At 33.8% G+C, this 24,888-nt stretch overlaps 1 protein-coding gene across 6 annotated transcripts; it reads right to left on the bottom strand.

Moving 5' to 3' along the window:
* Nucleotides 1-5,003: 5,003 nt before the first annotated feature.
* LOC114757500 (agamous-like MADS-box protein AGL14) lies at nucleotides 5,004-11,714 on the bottom strand. Of its 6 annotated transcripts, none has more exons than XM_028946569.1 (8): nucleotides 11,533-11,714; nucleotides 11,118-11,366; nucleotides 6,852-6,942; nucleotides 6,202-6,263; nucleotides 5,966-6,065; nucleotides 5,789-5,830; nucleotides 5,630-5,671; nucleotides 5,004-5,364 (listed from the first exon to the last, which is right to left on the bottom strand). In XM_028946569.1, the coding sequence occupies exons 2-8, from the start codon at nucleotides 11,297-11,299 to the stop codon at nucleotides 5,248-5,250; spliced, it is 636 nt and encodes a 211-aa protein (XP_028802402.1). In that variant the 5' UTR covers nucleotides 11,300-11,366; nucleotides 11,533-11,714; the 3' UTR covers nucleotides 5,004-5,247. The 6 variants fall into 6 exon arrangements, with proteins under 6 accessions (XP_028802402.1, XP_028802404.1, XP_028802403.1 ...); XM_028946571.1 differs by having other exon boundaries at nucleotides 11,118-11,354; XM_028946570.1 differs by having other exon boundaries at nucleotides 11,569-11,714.
* Between the last annotated feature and the right edge of the window lie 13,174 nt (nucleotides 11,715-24,888).

Below are 24,888 nucleotides of genomic sequence, written 5' to 3'. Positions count from 1 at the left end.
TACAAAATTATTATATATAACAAATTCAAAATCAAAACAAATAAATTTTAACAATTTAAATATTTAAATTTATACCATCTTGGAGTAGGTGACAAGAAATAGCTTCAACTCGACTTCCGGTGGATCATTTGCTGGGCACTGCTTTAAGCATTTCTCTGAGAAATTAGCTAAAACAAAAATAAATTTTACAAAAATAGTACATACTTTCATGAAATTATATAACTAATAATAAAAAATGTCAATAATAAATTATATATATGTGTGTATATATATATATATATATATATGAACATAAAATTAAAATATACTCTTTGCTCAAGCGTCCTCCTAAATTGGACAAGTATTGCACAATCATCCGGTATTAATCATCCGGAGGAATACCGTTAGGCACACCTTCCATAAGCCCACTCAACGACGTCGTCCCATCCCTATTATATTTGTTGTAAAACCGCTGTTTTTTGTTCTTCCAACCCTCACCAATCTTTAGGAAGGTAAAGTTAGGAACGTCCTAACATTAAACATGGCTTACAATTAAAAAATTAATTTAAAAAACATTAATTTGCAATAAAAAATAAAAAATCTTTTAACTTTTTAAAATAAAAGGAAAATGACAAATAAAGAAGGCTGAAATTAGGATGTCCCAATCTAAGAAGCTAAGGATTGAAAATGACAGAGAGCGAAATTATTTCCCAAATAAAGAAGATTGAACCCATGAGCTAAATTTTCATCCATGTGATTGGTAATTAGACGAGATTACCGATTAAGTGATATGGACCGGCCAAAATCCATATAGCACAAGATCGGACCATGAGTTCCCCTTCTAGTCTACTAGTGGGGTGTCAATACCCTAAAATGAGTGTACATCTGATGACCCTATCACCTTATATCGTCAAATGTACATAATTCACCCCCTTATATCCTCTTTGGTATAATTCCCATCATCAACATCCGCCATCCCTCACATATCAATATTCAAAATATTATATTTATAATAAATCATCAACATGTCAAAATCAATTTGAATTTTCAATTCTCAATTACATAACACATGATATCATCATAATCGTAAACACATATATATTTTGTAAAAAAAGTCTCACAAGACAATTTCAATAACAACATAATTTTATAGCTCATATCTTAATTCAATAATATTTCATAAATCCTGCATAATTAAAAATCAATTACAAACAACCTGCGAGTATAAATAATAAGTGAAAAATAGTTACTTCTCGCCCACTAGGAAAAGGATTACCATAAGGTTAATCCCATGCTCAACCAACAATCGAATAATTTAATTTACATAATCAATACATTTACATATCAATACACGAGTTATTTAATTAATTACTTGAGCTAATACATATATATATATATATATATATATAAGTTAAAGTTTCTAATTCTATGTTAAACCCAAACCTCTCATAACCCATAATTAAGTCTTTTAACACAAAATTAATATATCTCCACAATTCATAATTTTCATTTAAACATTTCAAAGTATTTACTTTAGTATATAGATTTTTCTCAAATTTTTAAATATGAAATTATCATATTTAAAATTCAAAAATCCTATCTCAACTTTAAATCTTAAAAACCAACCATTAAAATTCAATATACATCAAATACATCTAAGTAAATAATTTGGTCGACAATTCTATAGTATAAATATCATATTTTTCATAAATAAATATATGTTTAATTAAAATAATTCATTTAAAAAATATTAGGTCAGTCAATAAATAAAACTAAACTGATAAAAATGATCTACTAAAATAGTTCTACAATACTATGCTCACCTATAATCAAAACTCAACACTTGTTTTAAACCCTAAGCCGAAAAATTGTCTCTAAACAGTATAATACTACTATCATTAGATAGATTTAGATGAGTGAAAAAACTTTTATAGAGAGTTTGATGAAAAAAAGTTATTTGGCTTACTAAAATGATCTGCAAAGTTGAAATCCTATTGAAAAGATGAGAGAGGAGTCGTGCCGGAAAGGAGGAAGAAAGACGATGAAAAATCCATCTCTCTCTCTCTCTCACCGATTCCAACGGTTAAAATGAATCTTCGAGATAAATGCCCATTAAAGATCTCATATTAAAATGAGATAAAATTACAATTTTTTTAATCCGTTATTATTATTATTCAGAAATTTCCATATATATATTTTATAAATCTTATTTTCAATAATTCTCTTTTCTCAAATAATTAGAGAATAAGACTTATTTATTAAGCATTAAACCCTTTCTAAACTTAATTAAATAATAAAAATAAAAACTGAGATGTTACCATTTGTTATTTTCCCAAGTATAAGTTAAGTCAATTAATAAATTATTGGGAAAATTACGCACAAGTACTAAAAAAAGACTTTATTTATCTAAGACCCAACGAAATGTAAAAATTACCAACAAATCTCAAGAAATCTTAGAGTATTATATTCTAATTATAAAATGACATCATTGCTTCTCATATTCCCAATTCATATTTTCTCTACCATTGCAATTGACAACCTTAGTAGCGACTATTAACAACCCAATGAGAAGGTATTGACAACCTAAGCAGTATCTGTTGACAACTTATTTTATAGGATTACATGACCTTCACATAAGAGTAAATTATAACCAAATAGTATAATACAACAATTTTAACACTGAAATGAGAAGCTTTTCGAAACCATTAAGAACTTTAACTAAACCCAATAGAATTATAACAAAATTTTAATGTGGAAACCCATTAACAACTTCAACGGTGAGCATTATAACCCAAGAAGAGCTGTTGACAACCTAAACAGTGTTTGCTGACAACTGACTTTATAAGATAATATAACCTCTAACAACTATAACTAACTAAATTATAACTAAATAGTATTAAAGTTGATGTCATGTAGTTGTTAAGCTATACTATTTAGTTATAATTTCATCTTATATAAAGATTATATTATCATATAAAATTAGTTGTTAATAGACACCATCTAGGTTGCCAATAGTTTTTTTTGGATTATTAATACTCACCGTTGAAGTTATCAATGTATCTCCGCATTAAAATTTTACTATAATCTTATTCGGTTTAGTTAAATGGTTTCGACAAGCTTCCCATTTTAATATCAAAGTTATTATATTATACTATTTGGTTATAATTTACTCTTATATGAAGGTTATATGATCCTACAAAGTAAGTTGTCAGTGGATACTAGTTATCAATACTTTCTCATTAGATTGTTAATAGTCGTTGCTGAGGTTGTTAATCACAATGACAGAAAAAATATGAATTGAGAATTTAAATGGCAGTGATGTCATTTTATAATTAGAATATAATACTTTAAGATCCCTTAAGACATATTAATAATTTTGACATTTCAATAAACCTTAGATGAATAAAGTCTCTTCTTTACAACCTGTGAGTAATTTTTTCTAAATTATTTACCTTCATGATGTCAATCTAAGCGAGCTCCTTCTTCTCAATTAGCATCTTTTTCCATGACGTCATTCAAGGGCACCACCCACAGTACCCTAGCGGCAGCTGGTTTGTGTCAGCCACCGTCAGCCTCCTCTTGCTGGTAGTACCCGCAAGTCTGCACAATAAAAAATACAATTAATTATTTTGACATATTTAAAACATTTATTTTAAATATTAAATAATAATTGTTGTACTTACCCTGCACCTCAGCCTCATATCCGATCGACCGTCTAGAAGAAGGGTGAGGGTAACCCTGCTGATGAGCTATCTCTTTGTCCTAAGAACTTTTTTATTAGTAATGAGAATCCGAATGTCCGCTATGTTGAAGTCTTGGACATTTAGTTGGCCCTGTCCATGGATCCTGTCCCTAAGGCCACTGAACCTAAACTGCTACTAATTTGGAATCAATTGCGCTAATTTGCTAGTAGTTATTTTTCACTAATGGCTACTAAGTCCTGCTACCATTTGCCAGGCCGATCAAAGTGAAGCAAATTAGTTGCGATTCTACCAAAGAAAACGCTACCATTCTTACATTCATGTTTTTTTTCTTTTTCATAGTGTTCAATGAAGTGTATATCTATACCTGGCTTTTATATATATTTAACTATATGTAACCCATAAAATGATCATTTTAATTAAAATTATTGTCTTGAATATTGGAAAAAAAAACTGAGAAAACAAAGTGGTAATGCACTGACACTGTAAAAAAAGACAACAAAAAAAAGTAACAATTACTATCTCTAATCCTTAATATAAAAACTAGTTAAGCATTAAATTTAGTTTTAAATATAAGATTTTAATTTACTTTATCTCTCATTTTTCTCCCAAATATCCTTATTGATTGTAAGGAATTCCCACTTCCCACTAAGAGATAATTCTATTTATTCCACGTACATGATTAAAGAGAACAGTTTAAAAAAAATGATATACATTTACGACAAATAACCAACTTAACTAATTTTTTTTAATATTTTCAAATTAGTTATATAACTTTTATATTAAGAATTGGATGTAGTATTTAATAAGCATCTCATCAAAAGTTTTTTTTTTTTGCTACGCACAAGTATCCTCCTATTAGAGATAATCCTATTCGAGGTATTATTGGACACTAAATATGAACACTTCTCTCAATGGGGATTTAAATATTGATTCATCACGTTATGGGAGACTAACTCCTTCTACTAGACCCAACTCCTGTTGTTTCATCAAAACTAATTGATATCGCCAAAAATATCCATTTTACAACGCCATACTAGCCCAGGAAAATTGAGACCGAAAGCAAGTTCATGAGCATTATTGCCCCCCAAGACCCATCTAATTAAGTACCTAGTACCTAGCTATAAACTAGCCCAAGACACTCTATGCCCGGAGAAAGCTCTCCTATTGCATTTATCGCACCAAAATCAAAATAAAAACTTTCCATAAAAAAGATAAAAACTTAAAATGGGTACGTACTGATAAATTAAACAATGCCGCTGACCCCAAAAACACGTCAAATTTTGACATTCCCAGTCACAGCTGGGCATAATTTTTCAACAGTTAAGAAGCAGAGATAGCATATCAGCAATCATCAGAAAAAGAGCTACAAGAAACAGAATATATAGAAGCAGAGATGTTTATTTGAGTAAGGCTGGTATCACTAGCTACAGCTTGCTAGTCCAGGCACAACAGAAACACAATACCTTAACAATACATGTTTTAGATTTCATGGAGATATATTATTAACCACACACACACACACACACACTCTTATATATATATATATATATATATATGAAGATGGTCAAGTGTTGCAGATTTTATCAGGGGTTTGTCTCTCAGGTGGCCCTATGAACAACTCTGTCACCACCACCTCGTTCTCATCCTCTTTCCTCATTGATCCTCGCTTTTCAATCCCACACTGTAACATTCATTTTGCAGGTTACATGCCAAAACAATACGGAGTATATTGTATGCATGTATGTATGTATGCACGTACACATGTATGCATGCATGGATATAGGAGACAAGATGGAATTGGATGACCAAAGTTATTTCAACGATGCCTGTTTCTTCCCAGAGATAATGGAGGTGGTTTCAAGTGGCACTTGATCATCTTCATGGTTTGTGTAATAAACCGTGGCAACAACTTACTAGCAAAGCATAAGAAGGAGGAGGATCAGAACCTGGCCTCGTAACTTGTTATTTTCTTCTAGAAGGCATTTTTCCTGGAATGAGACAAAAAAGATCATAGAAATTTTCCGTTGATTGTGAACTATTTAATAAAAACTAATTAGTGGCAATTATTGTTAATTCACGCATATACGTGCAACAATATTAATTACCTCTTCCCTTAGTTGCTCAATCTGCTCCTTGAACAGTTGATTCTGAGCACAGATAGAAACACCGCCAAGTTTTTCAACGTTAAATACTTTCATTAATTATCAAGTAGCAAATATATTTGTAATGTGTTGTTCTACACACACAACTCAAGGGTTTATTAAATGCCGCTGTTCTGATACCTTTCGTGCCCTAATTTTGGACAAGCTTCGGTCCAACTGGTTCTCTATCTGATTTAACTCCTCAACTGAACATGCGTCCAAGCAATCTCCCAAAAGCTTCCTGCATGCAGGAAATCATGCACATACTATATAAACATATAAAATCTGAGGTCACGTGGGATGGGATTAGAGCCAAGCATGGGCGTGCATGTGTGAATCTAGGACAAATAGAAATGAGACAAGTTTTAAGCAGAAACCTTTTAGAAATTTCAAGATGGTCAAGCTTCTTTTGTATGCCAATGGTTCCATCCTTACCTTGCTGCATGCAATCAAGTCACAAGTTTCTGTTAGCTGCGAGATACATTCATTCCATCATTAATATTATTAGACATCTTGATTGTGTTCAACCATCTACAAAAAGCGATCACATTTTCAGAAATATAATTTCCATTCATTGTACCCAAAAACACCCACAAAAAGAATCCATATCATCCTGAAACGTCTCATCTTGTTACCAAATTGCCAAACTTGTGGAAAAATAGCAAGTCCTCTGAACTACAGTTTCTGTCATTGGAGAAGATAAATGGATAGAAACTAAACTAACAATTTCACATACGGAACAGTTTGTATTTTCGAGTATTTCTTACATCCGAATTTTAAGATTAGAAAAATAATAATTAAACTCTCTCTGTCTAAAGTGTAAAAAGAAAAATGAAATCAACTTGCTCTTGAGGTCACCTCAAGCCACTGATATGTATCAACGCACAATATATATAATAATCGTTTTCAGGACCTCAATGATTATCGGCTTTACCCTCTTCAAAATCTAATGCGTACGCACGCGTGCACAAACATATCCGATCGAACTTATATTTATCAGAGATATATTCATGATTGGGCAACTTACCTGTGTGTTATCTTGCATTCCTCTGGAGCAGAGACCCAGGTCCTTGACTTTCTTTTGATAGCGTTCAACTGTTTTGTTTATACTGTAGCATCTCCAATAAATGACAAACAATAATGTGTTCGGGTTATTTAAGCACATTAATATATAACCATACAAGTAGCTAGAGAAATGAAGATGGAAAGGAATATTATTCATATTCTCAGTTCTCAAATATCATGCTCCACCCAATTTCGTCTTCTAAAATAAAACCTCTAATAAATCTCAAAAAGATTATACTCCTGAGTTTGGTTTTGAAAATAAAGTCCCCATGATTCAGTCCGTCCATTAGACATAACCGGTTATATAAACTACGATATCTTCAACCTCCATAACCTAGATCATTATTTTCGATACAGAGATATAAAGGGATGAAATCGGTTAATATTTTTCGATTTTTTCATGCACATTCTCATGTCTTTTTTTTTTTTCACATTAATGTTAGGTTTGTTATAGTGTCCCTTTTAGTTTTTTTCTATAATATTTCCTAAGATGTTCATGTATCAGATTCGAGTACTTGGCTTTTAGTCAGTTATGATTGGAAACAGGTTAGAACAAGTTTAAACCACGTTTTGGCATAAGAAGTTGTTCTGACTTGTTTCAACTTTTTTCAAACAACAGACGGCTACGTATAGAGCTCTTAGCAGTTGTTTATGAAATGTTATATTGATGGAAAGCAAAATTACTGGGGTTTACAAATCCACGAGATATACCATTTTTAATGGAAGGGAAAGTATATTTGAAAGAATAATTGAACAACTTTATCTTTGAGACCAATTAAATTCATGATAGCGTAATCATGTATGAATTAAAACTGAAAGATTATAATGTATTTTTAGAAGATTGAATTAAAGGGTGATCATTTAAAAACTAGATTATATTAATCATTATCAACATAATATAAAATCTGTAACAAACAAGTAGCATTATATATGTTATGAATCATGCGACTTATTCTTCATACTCCGTAAAATGCAATGCATGGAAAAATATGTATAGTTTGATCAAAAATTCAAGGTGTTGCGTGTGCATTCCTTTAGATATAAATTATGATGACAAAATCCTATATGGTTATTTTAAAAAGAAAACTGTTGATATTAGAAATGTCTTCATGGAACATGCATGAAATCCCATATGAAAATATCTCTCCCATATATATATATATATATATATATATATATATATAAAAGAGAAAATGACGGTAAAGTTTTAGTTCTACCAATGTTACGACCTTATTGTATTTGATTATTGGTCAAAAATGTCTTATCTAATTGCTAGCACTTAACAACATTAATTAAATGATAAACCAATACCATGCAGTCACAACCAGGCATGCTGAGGAAAGAACCATATATACTCTACATTGGAGCCTACCTTAGTAATCGAAGTACTTGACGAACAGAATCGACCAAATTAATTAAGAATTTTGGCAAAGCAAGATCTTCGGTAAATTAAAAAGCAACTCTTTATTTCTTTCTTATTATTGGTGACTTTAAATGTTCTCGGAAAGACAAGTAAACTGCTGTCAAGAAAGAACATTCACGAAGGTGACACTACAGCCAATGATATTTTGACAGACACAGCATTTAAAAGGACGGTCCCATTGGCATTGAATACTTACACAAATAACTCCAATGAAATTGGTAATATCTTCATTTAGCTAATGTATTTAATTAGCCGTACCCATGAACCAAAACATCTAAATCAAATTTACAAGATTAGTTCGTCTGTATAGTGTTTAAGCTGTAAAAGAATGTTCATATTCAAAACCTAATAGCATTAATCTGTTCAAAAAAATCCTACATTTATTGCCCAACCAAGAAGAATAACTTATTGGTGCTTACAGAAGCACCTTCTAGAGTAACGCGCGCGGATAAATTAATAAATAAATATATATATATATATATATGTTACAGTAAAGCGTGGACAAGCTCTTACTTTGATGTCCATGTTAAACTGTGCCAACAAGATTCCAAGTACGTTACCAGTTCAAAACATGTCTTGTGATCAAACAGCAACCCATCATCTAAACAAAATATACATCGACAGAAAGGTAGATATGTTTTGTGTATTATATTTGGTGATTTCAAGGACTCTTTTAAATTTAATAATTGCTGTTCATTGTGAAGATTTATGAGGGGGGAAAACACTTTCAAGCGTGACAATTATTGACGAATCCTTTCAGTTGATTAGAAGTAAAGCGACGACCTAATGCTCCTAACCCATCTACCTATCTATATAATTTATAATATCAAATCTATAGAAAGCCTTATTATCTATAAATCATGAATAATGTAACTTATACCTCATACTCCATAATCTAGCTATATGAAAAAGGATGTGCACCACTAACTTTTCTCAGGGACAATGTATCCATTTTGAAAAAAACTAAATGTTAAAAAATGAAAATTAGAAACTTTTGAGCATATTTCATTTCCTCTTATGCTATCTACCTACCTTTAAATCGAGTTAAATATAACCGTCTACTTGATCTATCTATCATTTCTGGTTTTCTATACTCCACTTGGGCTTTCGCAATATCTTCTCTCTGGTATATTTGAATTAAAGAGGATATATGAGGTCGAAGGACGATGAGGAGTACGCATTGAAATTTTAAACATGTCTGACTTAAAAATGAATAGGAAAAAAATCAAAAGAAAACTTGAATTTACATTCAAATAGGAATAAATATTCCAAATTAAAATTTCACATCATTGGCTCCGTTCTCTTACTTGTCAGGTGACATATACATTCCACCACATGTATCTTTATCATTGAAACCCACCTAGTGGGATAAGGCTTGTTGTTTGTTGTATCTTTATCATTGATTCTTCGGTGGTTATTCTTATTTCTTTCTGTATGTCTATGTACCGTGCAGCAAGTGTTTGATTCGTTTACAGTAAAAATAAAAATATATGATTGTTCCCTCTCGACGAGCAAGATACATGATGAAGAACAGGTAACAGTTTTCGGTAGATTACATTAGATAACCTCTTTATGGGAATTTATATAAATTCATGTAGTACGATTATTTTTTTTTATCTATTTATACATACTTGATATATATATATATATATATATAACAAGAATATCTCATTCGATTTATTCTCATCAAATTAAAGCAACGTAACTAACCTTCTACATAAGATGACGCTATAGTTTAGTTCTTAACATGAATAAAAATAATAAGATGTATCTTAAACTGTTACATAAAATTGTGATTTTATTCTTCATATAACTATATATATACAAATATATAAATAATTATGTATATAGAAAAATATATAAATAATTATGCAAGTTTATTTAAAGTTACAAAAAAAGCATATTACGTCAAAATTAATTTGACCATAAAGATAAATAAATTAAAGACAGCCTTTTCGTAAAGACCGTTAGGTGAAGTACCGGAAATGAATTATATATTTTCCCCCTACATAAAGCGAAATACAATGTTCATGATTTTCCTGCGGTCGTTACATATATTGATAATATTTTTATTAAAAGAACTCATAATTTGGTCATTTTACGTTCATCCAAACAAGATCTTTATTTCATCCTTAATTCCATTTTTTATTCTACATATGAAAATTAAAAAAAGACCTAAGTTTTACGAAAGAAAAATTCTAAGGAGTGTCTTGTTTAATTTTTCTTAACAATCCATATTTGCACAATTCTACTCTACTCTAAAAGTTTTGATCGGCTATGGGTCTTGTGGAGTTTTAGGTAGTTATATTTACAAATTTTATTTTTGAATGTTTATATCGATATTAGTCTAATCTAGAATATTTGATTGGACAGGAAAATGAAATAAAGAGGCAAATATGGCAAGGACCATCTATATTAAGAGTTACTGTTATTTCCATGGAAGATGATAGATAGACAGTACAGCTAGCCAGCTAGCTTTAGCATAAAGCTAAGCTTTCATATAGTACCATAAGGCACCAGACCAAGTCAACTTAACAAGCTTATGCCCAGAAAATTCTTCTAGCTACTTACAGCTAGGCACAACTAACAGTAATTAAAAAAAGCTCTCAGCATTAATCGAAACAATTTAATTGCTTCGGATCAACGATCTTGACCAAATCATTAAAATTGAACCAAAAACATCATATTGCAAGTACAGACAGATGGAAAGCAAGTTTTAAAAGCAGCATTATTAATTATATGGTATGTGGGGGATATAAATAAAAGCGCGCACACACACATATATATGCATATATCATGACTTACCTAGAACTGGAGAATTCATAGAGCTTTCCTCTGGGCGAGAAAATTATGAGTGCAACTTCCGCATCACACAGTACAGACAGCTCGAACGCCTTCTTCAACAGCCCATTCCTTCTCTTTGAGAACGTCACTTGCCTGCTCGTGTCATTCTCGATTCGCTTCATCTGAGTTTTTCCCCTCACCATCTTCGACTTCTTCCCCCAAACACGAACTGAAGCAAATCGATTTCTTCAGCGAAATCTGGACTCAAAACTGATACGAAGTGAGATCTAGCTAATCGACTCAAACACACAAGTACTGGATTCTGGGAATGAGTGATGAATGGGTTAATCTCAGAAACCCTAGGAAAAATTTTCCCCAGAAAAAAGGGGGAAAACGAGAGAAAAAGAAGGATCGTATGTGATATGTTGATGTATACGAGTGATTGATCGGTTGCGTGCTCCAAATCCCTCACCTTCCTCTTACTCTCATCGATCAGTGAGAGGAATTGAACGAGCAATATTGAGATTTAAAGAGGAAAAAAGCAAGACTAGGAACCTAATCTCTTTTCTTTTTTAGGTAAACGCACAAAAAAAATCTACCCTTCCCAAATTAAGAAAACCACAGAATAAATGCTCTCTCCGCCACGTGAATCCACAAACAAGGCGTACTTTTTGCTTCAAGTCTTTTTCCCACAGGGGGATGCACAATAAGCGAGTGACACGGCGTGAGCTCGTGACACGTGGGTGTGATCACCGACAACTTATGCTTCCGGTGACCGATACTGGGACGGGGGGCGTGGGGTAAGGGGAGAACAGTAAGCAAAGCTGTCCGTTGCCAGTCACGTGGGGACAAGTTGAGGCCAATGAAATGCTAGGGAGAAACTGGCAAGGCATCGAAGGGAGTAAAAATGAGTAAATTATGGGGTTGTCCGTACGAGCCACGTCAGAAATTCAAAGAATTAGAGGCACCCCTGCTGACTGCTGCATCTGAGGCGGAGCGGGTTGTGAGACAGTGTCACGTGTCACATGTGTGTGGCGCGGAGTTCACTGAGCAGACCACCCTCTGACGACCGGCCCAAAAGGAAATACAACAAATAAATATTACTTAAAATTTAAAATTTAAAATCATAAATTCTTATGAAAAAATGGTGTCATTTGTTTTCTAAGTATAATTATTTCTTATTTAAAAAAATAGTATTTTTTAATCTTATTTATAGGACACTCTTAATATATTTTACACAAATTAAAAAAAATTTTAAACAATAATAAATCTTCTCCAAGATATAATGACTTTTCAATTTTATTCCCATTTAATATATATACTTTTTTAAAAAAATTATCTACATTATAATAAATTAAGAATAAAATAGTATATTTATATTAAAAATTTAATTAGGTGGATAAATAGAATGAAAAAAATTCTCGCCTCATGGATAAGATAAGAGGAGTAATACATTATATTTGTGCTTGTTATGTGTAAAACATAACACATTTACATGCACTTGAGATATGCCGCAGGCATTGAAGATGAGTCTACACAAGGATCTAGGCGCCCAAGTTTCTTTACACAATTAATTTTTCAATTAGGACTTTTGACCGATTTTCCCAGCTTTAAAAGATAAATAAAAATATGAAAAATAAGGACTATCTTCTTCAAATACTCCCGTTCTTTCTCTCTTTCAAGTTTTTATTTATTATACTTTTGAACAAAAATTCCAATTCTATTTTTCAATATGGCAGTAGTGGTCCTAACTTAAGAGATCTCAAATTTAATGATTAAAAATGTAGCTGCATTAAATACTTAATGAAAGAGGTTTATTATATTTTATAGTCTAATAGGTTAATTTGAACTAGTCAAGATGATATTAAGTCCTCCAGTTAAAGTTGGAGAAGCCCATAATACCATGTGGTCCCATTCAAAAACTTGATTGTATTCATATATTACCAAATGCAAGTGACATTAAAAAAATTACATCTTACTAATTTAATAAGTGGCTTTGGGTTTGTAATCCTTTCTCACTCAATCTAGATTAGTTAAGATTTAGTGTGACTCTCAAATGTCAACTAGTTTAATAAAAAAATACCTTTTTAAAAGGATTAAAATGCATCCAGCACCCCGAAATATTTTTTTGAATACATTCAGCACTCTAAAGTATTTTTTTAGGTGCATTCAGCATTGTGAAGTATTGTTTTTATACATCTAGCATCTCAAAGTATTTTCAACATCAAAAAATATTTTTTGGTGCATTCAGCACTAAGGCAAAAAAAGCTTTAGGGTGCTTAACGCACCTAAAAAATATTTCAGGATGTTGGATGCACCATAAAATACTTTGAAATATTGGATGCATTTTAACCTTTTTAAAAAATTTAAAAAGTTGGATAACTTTTTTAAATTTCCAAAAAATGCATTCTGTTTGCTAGTTTTCTATAGAGCGTATTAAATTGGGTTAACGTTTAATATTTTAAAGTATTTTTCTATTAGTACGCGGTTTTCCTAATGTCAATTACTTATCCAGAACATTCATTAAAGTGCTAATATGGTAGAAAAGAGATATTCAAATGATTTTGAACTGGTGAAACAAAGTCAGTTTAGAGAGATATTCAAATGAATGATTTAAATACTTAAAACTTTAAGGAACTAGTGAAAGAGTTATTAAGACTATGCCTATTTAATTCGAATATCACATTTGAAAGTCACTGTGCAAATTCACTGTTCGAATGATATATCAGTTAAACTAGGATTTTCTCCCCGTGCGCTGCACGGATGGTTGCTATGCATGTAATTTTTTTTTTTTTTTTGCGGGTTATGTATTATTATGCTTGTTTAAGCTATAAGTTATACAAGAGGTGAGGATGGTTATCTGATTGCCTGAAGTGCATAAATGTAAGTTAATCGTAGAGTCATAGAGTTCTAGACGTAGCATAATTATGGTAGCTGTCATATTGATAATACGAAGTTCAAAGGCTGTTCACGAAATAGATGATTTGGTCACTTCGAAAGGACACTCTGAAAGACCTCCCAAGAAACCACACCACGAGTAACGTTGGTAGAAGACCTCCCGATAAAATCTTTCACCTGTGCAACTATTCTTTATGGAGGCTCTTTGTTAAGTATGCATTATTCTATTTGATTAATTCAAGATTGACAGAGGAGATGAACTGTGAGGTACTGTCGAAGGAAGTCCTCATAGTAATAGTACAAAGACTGTAGTTGTCACACCTTACTTATATAATACCTTAGCATTCATTTAGAACCATTCCAGACCACTTTGGATGGTCTTAAACTTAAAAATTTCAATTTGGACGTTAATTTTCGGAATATTACTGTTCACTGTCCAGTTTTCAGATTACAGGTCCAACTTTGAAAAATCATAACTAATTCTAGAAATATCGTATGAAGGCGTTCCAAAATTCTATGGAAAGCTCTTTCAATGCTCTTTAAGGGAAAAATATTCAACTGAACTCATCCTCACTGAAAACGTACAGTTTATTGGATTAAAATTACTATTCATTTGGTAATATCTGGACTTTCCAGATTCTGCGCCTTAACTTCGAAAATTCATATCTCATTGTATACACATCCAAATGATGTGATTTACCACTCATTTTAAAGCTTGGGATATGAATTATAAGTGTACCAAATTCCGTAGCTTAACTCATTCATATGATAGGTCGAACTGAAGCTCAAAACTAACTGCTTCAGGACCTACGTTTTATCCTTTAATATCTCCTTACTTTAATTCTTTTTATTTCTTTGACATACATAACATGGGCTTAATCTTTCTCATTCATACTCATATACTTTCATTCATGCCATAAACATCCTAAGCATATACATTGAAGTAATGGCATTCATAACATAACTTACAACATAGGAGAATTATACATTGAATATTCATATCAATCATTTGCATTAATAATTCTCCACTTCTTCTCCTTGCTTCTCATGCCATTAGTGCCCATCATTGATTCACCTAAATGGTTGGTTAGGGAGGGGGTGAGATTCAGGGGAATCTCAGTAGCAAACAATACCATATTAATCATGCTAGATGGATGCTCATGCACTACACGCAACTTGTTTATTCTCTTGTTAATTAGTGACATAACAGCATGCTCAAAGCTAACTTCTTGATGCATGGCCATGGAGACATAATCTACTCATCACGAATAGCAATTACAACAGCTAAAACATGTCACAACAACATGCAAATAACATGTACACGGCAACACACAAGCATACCATATCAAGCAATGACAATAGGTAAGTTCACTACCTTGCACCTCGAGCTTTCCTCTTACTTTTCCTTTGACTCCCTTGACTTTCCAACCATGTGGGCATTCGGTCAACATCACTAAACATCCTCTTGGATGTTCCAAAGGTCCTAAACATAACCATAATGATGACACAATCCATTAGGACCACTAGATTACATAAAGTTCAAAGCTAGCTCTCTTGAACCTCAACCCTTTCTCTTAGTCTTAGGGTTTTCTTTCTAGCTTTTCTAACATAAGTCTCATCATTTCCCATTCTTATGATCCATTTCTTATCAATTAGGATCACTTTAGATGGCCTTAGATTCAAGAAGATCAAATCTGGAAATTTTGGTTCGCGGGTACTTTTCACGCAGAATCTCCAGAATTTTTGCTCAACTTTCAAAATTCATAATTAAATCTAGAAAAATCCAACTTGAGTGCTTCCAAGTCTCAATAAAATCTAATTAATTTAAATTTAAAGGAAAAATAGTTTCAGGAACCAATTCTACGCCGAACAGTACCAGAATTGTACGGAAATCGACAATCTCCCAAAAGTTCAACACTGTTTCCAGATTTCAAACCCTAACTTTGAAAAATCACCATAAATCGTACACATATCCAAATGGAGTTTTCTACCCATGGATTTAAAGCTCACAGAGTGTACTACAAGCATACCAAATTTCAGAATTAGATGTGAACAGTAACTAATTCGAAATAGGCATCAAATCAGCACGTAATTCTTCCAATTTCCACGTAGATCCACTTGAAACAACCTCTAATCAATGTGTTCTAGCTAGATCTAACATCAAAATCATCCTCTCCTAAGCTTATGTCAATTCGGCCAGCACCTCCTCTTATGGGATCTCACATTTTTTTAACCATAAAACCGAAGATTCAAAGCAATAAACAAGAGGGAACAACTTACTAACCTCAGATCTAAACTCGGTTGATCAAAGTAGGTGTCTTCCTCTTGATTTAAGCTTCAAGAATCAAAATTGCAAGAGTTTCCCCTTATGTTCATCAGCTTGGCCGAAATGGGGGGGGAGGGAGAGTGCCTATTTATAGCCAAAAAGTTGGCTTGAATGGACCAAAATGCCCTTGGTAGCTAGAAGAAGGAGTAAGGGCAATTTTGGAAGTTCAAGTGGACTTTTGCATCATCATTGCATCACCTTATTACATCATGCTTACCTCAACCTTCTAGAATATGCCAAGTGTCATGAAAGTGGTGGAGGAGATGGGAGATTAGATCCTAACCGTTGGATCAAACTTGTTTCATAAGCTTCCTCCGAATTTACTTGGCCCACGTTTCTCCGGCTTTCTTTATGGCCTTTCGGAGCTCAGAAAATTGTTCTGTGTGCTTTATAAATTCCTTTTAATTCTAGAGAATATCTGTGAATTTTCTTAGGCCATAACACTTCCTTTAAACCTTGCATAAAAATTCATTTACCAAAATGCCCTTTTATCGGCAAAACCGGCTCTTTAATTTATTAAAGCCATTCCACTGGCCTTTTGGTTGCGGGACTAATTTTATAAATTAGTAAAACCTTTCAACCATTTAACCTCATTTTTGTATACATTTTTGAGGTCTCTTGCTATTTTAAATAATTACCTCGCATGGTATACTTTTTACTGGTAATAACCTCATAAATTCCGTTGAAGCTGCCTCAGGGGTATTTTCATCTTTTCTCTTCATAGAAGAGCCTTAGAATATTATTTCCCATTTTCTAGGATTTTCTTGGAATTCTCTGCGTACTCTTCCATTTTTACCCCTGTTGGTCATAACTTTCTGAATTTACAGTTTAGTCCCTTCTTGGACTTAGCTTCATATAATCCTCTCTTTGAGGCTTCTAGCTTAACCTTTGGCCTGTATCTAGTCTCTTTTCTCTTTTTGGGCCTGCGAGACTTTACTGGAGCCTCTAACCTTAATTATACTCGAGCCCCTGAAAACTTTTACTTTGTAGTGTAGTCCCTGAAACTGCTTTAACTTCCTTTTTAATCTTTGGGACTTCTGCTCACAGGGGTCTGGTAACCTATTTAATTTAGGCTATTTCTGGAACTTCTAGGCTTAAAAGTCTGGATGTTACAGTAGTCGGCCCATGACAATGAGAATAAGGTCACTTTAAATGCACATTCTGGAAGACTTCCTTGTAGACAACATTTCGAGTAATGTTCGTGGGTTTACTGTCAGAATCGAGGATCAATATTTTGAGACCGTCCATATTCTTGACCCTTGACAATGCGACATATAGCTGTCCATATGTGAACACTGGCCTGGGCAGGTACAAACCGACATTTGTTAATGACTGGCCCTGGCTCTTGTTGATGGTCATTGCAAAAGAGATTATGAATGAGAATTGTCATCTGGTGATTTTGAACGGGAGGGTGGTCTCTGACGAATTTGTGTCCATGCGGTGGATGAGGACTTGGTCAGCTGCGCTCATTCCGTTTAATGCAACCGCCCTGATGAAGTTCTTGCCCAGATATGTGATTGATAAGTCTCATTATTTGCATACATTTCTAGCCCTAAACTCATGCTTTTGCCATCTATATTTGCATACTTTGGGCATAATTAGCTTCCATTGTGCATAAGAGTTGGTGAGAGGAATTGTGAGGTTTTATAGGTGTTTTTACATGTTTTTATATGATTTTATATGTGTGTACTTTTGATCCCTGCTTTGGTACGAATTTCAGGAAGTTTCAGTAGCATTTTCGCCATTCTATCTGAGGCGCCACGACTGATTTGGGAAGGCGCCGCGACAGATTTCCAATGGTACTTTCGGTAAAAGGCGCCGCGGCGGATGGACATATGCGCCACGACGGATTGAAGTTTTCATGAAGCTCAGGATCACTAATCGAAACGACGCCGTACAGGACAGGCGCTGCGGCGGATTGACGGAGGCGCCGCGGCGGATGACAGAAAATTTTATATTTAAAACCAGAATCGCGCGCTTCAGCGAAGGGACCAGATTTCAGTTTCTCATTCATCTCCAGACGCGATTTTTCTTGCTCTCTCCGCCCTCTCTCATTTCTCTCTTCCATTTTCATCCAATTTCATCAATTTCCACCGATCAACCATGGATCTTTCATCAATTCTTGCTGTTTCTACCCTAATCCAGAGTATGAGTAGCTGAATTTCCAAGTTCTTCTAGCAATGAAGCTGACCTGAGTTCATGGAGCTGAACAGGGAGTTATTCAGATCTAGTTTCTACTTTCTATTCTAAGGTTCATTTGTTTCAGTTGAACAATTGTGGTTAGAATGAAGGTTGGATGATTAGATTTATGTTTCTTGGGATTTAGATCTGATTGAACATTCAGATGTGAGTTGTGTCCTTTAATTCAGTTGAATAGAGGATTCTCTGTTGATTTGTAAATCTAATTCGTTTTACTTGGACTGTTGTTCTGTAAATCTGAATTTTGGTTGAATATATTGATGATTCACAGTTGTGGTCATCCTTAGAGAATTGCAACTTGCTTCTCAAGTGTTCTTGTCAATTGATTTTCCTTCTCACAGATCAAGATAATGAATCTAGTAAGATAAATTGTTTCTCATTTGTGTTAAGAGAGATTTGAGCAGTAGCTGAATCTATCCATTTAATTGACATTAAGAGACTCCAAATTATAAGATTGAACAAGGAAGGTTGGATAAATTGCTAGGGGAACTACTATCTCTTATGTGAATCTTCTTTTGCCTTTTACCTTTCATTAGATTTGTTTCTTGTTTCAATTTCTCTTTTCTGAACTCAAGCTTTCATCTTGGTAATTTGATAATTAAAAGTGAATTGTTAAGAATTGAAATACAACTTAAGGCTCCTTGAGAAGAATGACCTAGGTAGTGCCTCACTTGCTGCATTTCCCTAGTAAAACTTTGATTACCTAGCGACAAGGTCTATTAAATTGGCACCGTTGCCGGGGAGCCTTACTTGTTGAGGTTCTGAGCAATTCACTGGTGTGCCAAGAAAAATTTTTATATTTGAAAACCCAAAACTTCATAAAAAGTAACTTTAGTGTTTTTGAGTTGTGTTTGCATTTTCAATCCTGTGCTTTGTTGTGAGTTGTTGCCTTTTAGTTGTTCTTCCATTAAACCTAATGATGGTTAGTTGTTTTTATGCTTTTGATATCTTTTTCTTGTTGAAAAATTAATACCATTGTGTTAAGGGGTTCAATTTGCAGGAGTGAAGGTGTGAATAGTGTCAGAAGTTGCTGCAGAATTTGTCCACCTGGTTTATCAGTACCAGGCGCCACGACGGATATCACAGAATCAATTCTGCAACAAGCGTCGTGGCGGATTTCACCGGGAGCCGCAGCGCCTGTCCATTTTCAGCTCAGCAGACGTCTCTGTAATAGAGGCCGCGGCGGATCTGAGAAAGGGCCGCGGCGGATTTACAGGATCCCCTCTTAACTTTTTGTCTTTTCTCTGATTTCTTTCTTTTGTCTGATTGCTTTTTTCTCATTTATTTTATTAGTCTATTCTCGTGTTCTTTAGTTGCATGTCCCAGGATAAGGGTCTCTTACCTTTTGATTGGAAAATCAATAGAACTCTTAGGCAAATCAAGAAAACCAAACAAATAGCTGAGTCTAGTAAGCAACCTATAGTGAGCGACTCTCTTCCTCAAGTTGAATCTTGTTCTTCCTCAGAATCTGAGCCTACTTTAGGAGGGTTTATAGACAATCATTTTGTGATGGATCAAAATAATAACAATGCTCAAACTAAGAGAGGTTATGCTACAAATAGACCTAAAAATGAAAGGCAAGCTGAAACTGTTATTCATAATGATAATATTCAATTGAATAGAGATGAGGAGAATAGGTGTAACACCTTACGTTTACGACCTTATATTGTGCCAAGTTAAGACATTCGGAAGCGCAGTTTAAGGTTACCGGGTCTAAAAACCTGAATTTGAAAATTTCTTTTCCCGCATTACTATTCACCGTAACCTTAAACTTGGCATAACTTTGGAAAATTATAACTAATTCTAGAAAAATTGAAACGAGGTCGTTCCAAGTCTCACTCGAAGCTCTTAACATCATCTATCAAGGAAAAATGACCTCAGGTTCCGTTTTAATCAGAAACGCATTCGTTTTCAATTTCGAAAAGTACTGTTCATTTGGTCATTTTTCTATTTTCCAGGATTTTTGCCTAACTTCGGAAAGGCATAACTTCTTACACAGAGCTCCGATTGTGACGCTTTACCACTCATTTTAAAGGGAAAAATAAGATCTATTTGCATGCCAAATTTCAGGGAAAAAGTCAACCATTTGACCAGGGTCTTCGTTGGTCAAAGTTTGGTCAAATCTAGACCATTTTTATCCCCCTTTTTCACTAATTCTAACAGCATTTCGTTTTTCACTATAATCATACCATAATCACATGTAAAGCTATTCTATCATTAATATACATTCCAAAAAGGGTATCATATCATGTATTTATGAACATAGTATACTTACATGGCTTGAAAGAGAAAGGTTCAAAACCGTATAATACATTACATAATTCATAACTTCTTCAAGCCATGACTATTTCCTTTCCTTTCTCCTTGGCAGTAGTGGCACCTAGGATATCATGTTATAGGAGGAATGAGATTTCATAGAAATCCCAGTAGCATTGAACATACAACCATCAAGTCAACATGCATAAGATGTCATGCTACATGCAGTAAAATAACATTTCTAGTCTTTATGCCATGCCATAACCATTCTGTATCCATGCCATCATATCATGGAGCATATAATCATTCTGGTCAAAACTCAATCATGCAAGAGCCAAGGCATACATTGCAAGGAGTTCACATCATCTGTACATAAACATTCTCATGGCACATAAACACACATAGCAGATACATCAAATACAGATCAACAAAATAATTGCAGTTCACGCTACCTCAATTCCACGCTTATCGTTTCCTCCTTGTTCCCTTGCTTGAGATCCTCCTAGGTATCCAGAGAATTGCCTATCAACCATACAGTAAGGGTATGGTAAATTCCATATCCAGTATACCATTCCTTCTCAATATAATGCTACCCTTGTGCCTTTCAATTTATAATTTCTGTATACCTTTCCTAAACCTTTGACCTTGGTTTGACCAAGCCTTAATCCTCAATTAAGGTCTTGGAATTCTTCCTTAATCCATGATTAATCATGCTTTCTTGGTTAATCATTAACCCTTAATCCTTAATCCAATATTTAATTAAGGTCCTCAAGTCACATAGTCATAATCCTCTAAGATTAAGTCACTAATCCCTTATGGATTAACCATTAATCATTCTCTAATCAACATGATTAACCATTAATCATTCCTTAATCAACATGATTAATCATTTTCTAATCAATATGATTAAGCTTTAATAAATCCTTAATCAACATGATTAACCATAATTAATCATCCTTCAATTACCATAACTAATCACTAATTAATTAGGGTAGCTAATCTTAACCACTTACTAATCCTTAATCAAATAACATGATTAATCTTAGCTATCACTAAACCATAATTAATCAAGGTAATTAATCCTAATCTTCCTCAAATAAATAATCAACTAAAAATAATTAACACTTAGGGAGATAAACATACCTTAATTAGCTCTTAATCGGCGATTAGAGGTGTCTAAGCTTGCTTTCTCTCTTTCTCTCTCTTCTTTCTTCCTTTCTCTCTCCTAGAACTCAAGAACACAAAATTCTCTCCCAACAAAACCACCTTGGCCGAATTCTTCATGGAAGGGGGGTATTTATAGGCTTTGATATTTCAAAATGCCAAAAATGCCCTTCGGGAAAAAGATGCGATCTCGGCCGTCCATTTTTTTCTACTTTACACATGGACAAATCTTAGGGCACACACCATAAGAAAATGACACGTGGAGGGACACCTAATCACCATGTGATTTTCATGTGGAAAATAAATATTATTTTATTGTTTTGTCTCTTATTTCCCTTTATGCCCTTGAACAATGTGAAAAATTCCAACTTTGTCCTCCCCTTCTAATTTTGGCCGAATTATTGCTCTTAATATTGGAAAAAATATGACTCATCCAATAACCAGTGCAATCCACTGATTATTTGTGTATTTCCGGTCCGATTTTCCAATAATCCTGTCCAATTTACTGTCACAAAATTTTGATTTCAACACCTCATTAAATTCCCCTCATTCCAAGGGTAATCCATGATTTTTCTCAAGTTTTATCTCCCTCTATAATTTTCTAAATTTTATTCTGTCAAAAATCACTATTCTACCGATAATAATTCGGTAATAAATATTCTTTAAGCTAATCTCTGCACATCCAAAGGTGGGAAATAATTTTATAAATTAGGATAATATGTCACATAATTTATCCATATTTTTCCTTGAATTTTTGAGGCCTCTATATATTTTAAATAATGGAAATTGGCTAATTTTCCTTAATTAGCCAAAAATTCCAATAATTACAAATAACTCCCTGGTAAATTATTTTTAATCTCATATTCATCTTCTAAGCCTCAAACATTATTCTGTACCCTCCTTTCTATTTTTCATGATTTTCTGGGAATTTTCAGGAATTTTGGACATTATTTCCAATACTGCCCTTTCTTGACTGATCTTTTCAAGAATGACGGTTATGTCCCTATCCTGATTTTTCCTCATAGCCTGGATCCTCTACCAGTCTACTATACTATTTGGCCTTAGTTAGTCACAAATCATTCATCAACTAGAATAAAATTATCAGGGTGTGACAATAGGAGCATTAGAGAAATTAATAACTCAAGTGTAAACTGTGATCCATGTGGTTTTTATAACTTTGAAGCTGATTTTGAACTTAAAGGTACCTTGATTAATACCTTACCAAGATTCCTTGGTCTTGCAGGGGATGATCCATATAGACACCTTCAGAATATGCATGTGGTTTGTTCTTCTATGAAGCCCCATGGTGCTCAATTGGAGGATGTGCTAAGGAGAGCTTTCCACTTCACATTAGAGGGAAATGCCAAAGAATGGTTGCAAAGTCTACCTCAACACTTCACAACACTTACATGGGAACAACTAAAGAAGGCCTTTTAGAGAAATACTTTCCTGCATCAAGGACATCTAAATTGAGGAAGGCTATCTATGGAGTTCAACAAGATAGTAGAGAGACCTTGTATGAGTATTGGACAAGATTTCTAGCTATGCTTTCTAAATGTCCAAATCATCAAATCAGCAAGTCTAATTTAGTCCAGTATTTCTATGAGGGCTTGTTATCTCATCACAAGAACACAATAGATGCTGCAGCCCATGGTTCTCTATTTGATTTGACTCCTCACAATGCTTGGGAATTATTGGAGAAGATGGCTAACAACAATCAACAATTCAGCACAAGGGATAACCAATCTGTCAATGAAATTTTGAGGTTAAATCCTACTAACTTTGACTCTCAATTTGCTGCCTTATCAGAAAGGATGGACAAAAGAATGACTAGGATGGAGCAACTCTTGTCAACTAAACAATATGGTGCTATGGGAACATCTCAAGCCTTGGTAGCTCCCTCTTGTGACTCCTGTGGTTCCATGATGCATTGGACCGAATCTTGCCCTTCTCAATTTGAAGAAGTGTCAGCCATGTATCAACAAAGATCCGGTCAATATCAGCAAAGGAATCCTTTCTCCAACACTTATAATGAAGGATGGAAGGATCATCCTAATTTTAGATGGGGAGGAGGAGAGAACAACAAGGAGAGATTCATGCAGAATAAATTCCAGTAACGTCAACATTCAGAACAAGCTATGGTTCCTTCCCAAGCTACTCAAGAAGTTGGTAATTCAAGGAATGATGACATGTCCCTCTTGTTGAAAAGCATGAACAGTATGAACACTAATCTTAGTGCTATGGCATCTCAAATGGACAGAATTGATAAGCATACCACTGCATCTGATGCAAGAATGGCTGCTATAGAGAATAGGGTTGAACAATGGGAGACTAAGACTGCAAACCTGGCTAACTTTGTTACCCAAATTTTAGATAATCTCAGCAGTTTTCAAGCAAAAACAAGTGGAGCTTTGCCTTCCAATACTGTGATCAATCCCAAGTCATTGAATGCCATAAATTTGAGAAGTGGAAGAAAGGTGACATTCAATGAAAATGATGAAGAATCCGACTTGGAGGAAGATCATTGCACTAAAAGAAGCTCTGTCCAGAAAAAGACATCACCAAATGTGGAATCTGAAAGCTTAAGAGAGAAGCAACTTCTGCAAGAAAGAAAGGAAGCTGAATTTAGAAGTGTAGCTACTGAAGGTTGCACAAATGAAGCAAGCTCTTTAATTCAGGATAATGAAGGCATCCATGAAGCACCATTAGGAGAGGACTTGGGGCAATCTTCTTCAAGAATTTCATATCCTAACTAGGACAATGGAAAGATTGAGCAAGAGAAAGTTGAAAATTCTCACATGAACAATAAGGTAAGGAGGTAAGCTTGAAAGATCTACCTTTCCCTAGAGCTTTTATGTTTGGACAGAAGGTTGCAAAAGAAAAACAAAATAAAGAAGTATTAGATTTCTTTAGTAAAGTAGAAATTAATATTCCTTTGCTGGATTTGTT

This window comes from Neltuma alba, unplaced genomic scaffold (assembly GCF_004799145.2).
Source record: "Neltuma alba isolate B1F8T4 unplaced genomic scaffold, ASM479914v2 tig00010603_pilon, whole genome shotgun sequence".
In the NCBI taxonomy this organism is placed as follows: Eukaryota; Viridiplantae; Streptophyta; class Magnoliopsida; order Fabales; family Fabaceae; genus Neltuma; species Neltuma alba.
Note: the sequence above shows the minus strand (reverse complement) of the source record. Positions and strands in the feature narration are given on the sequence as shown.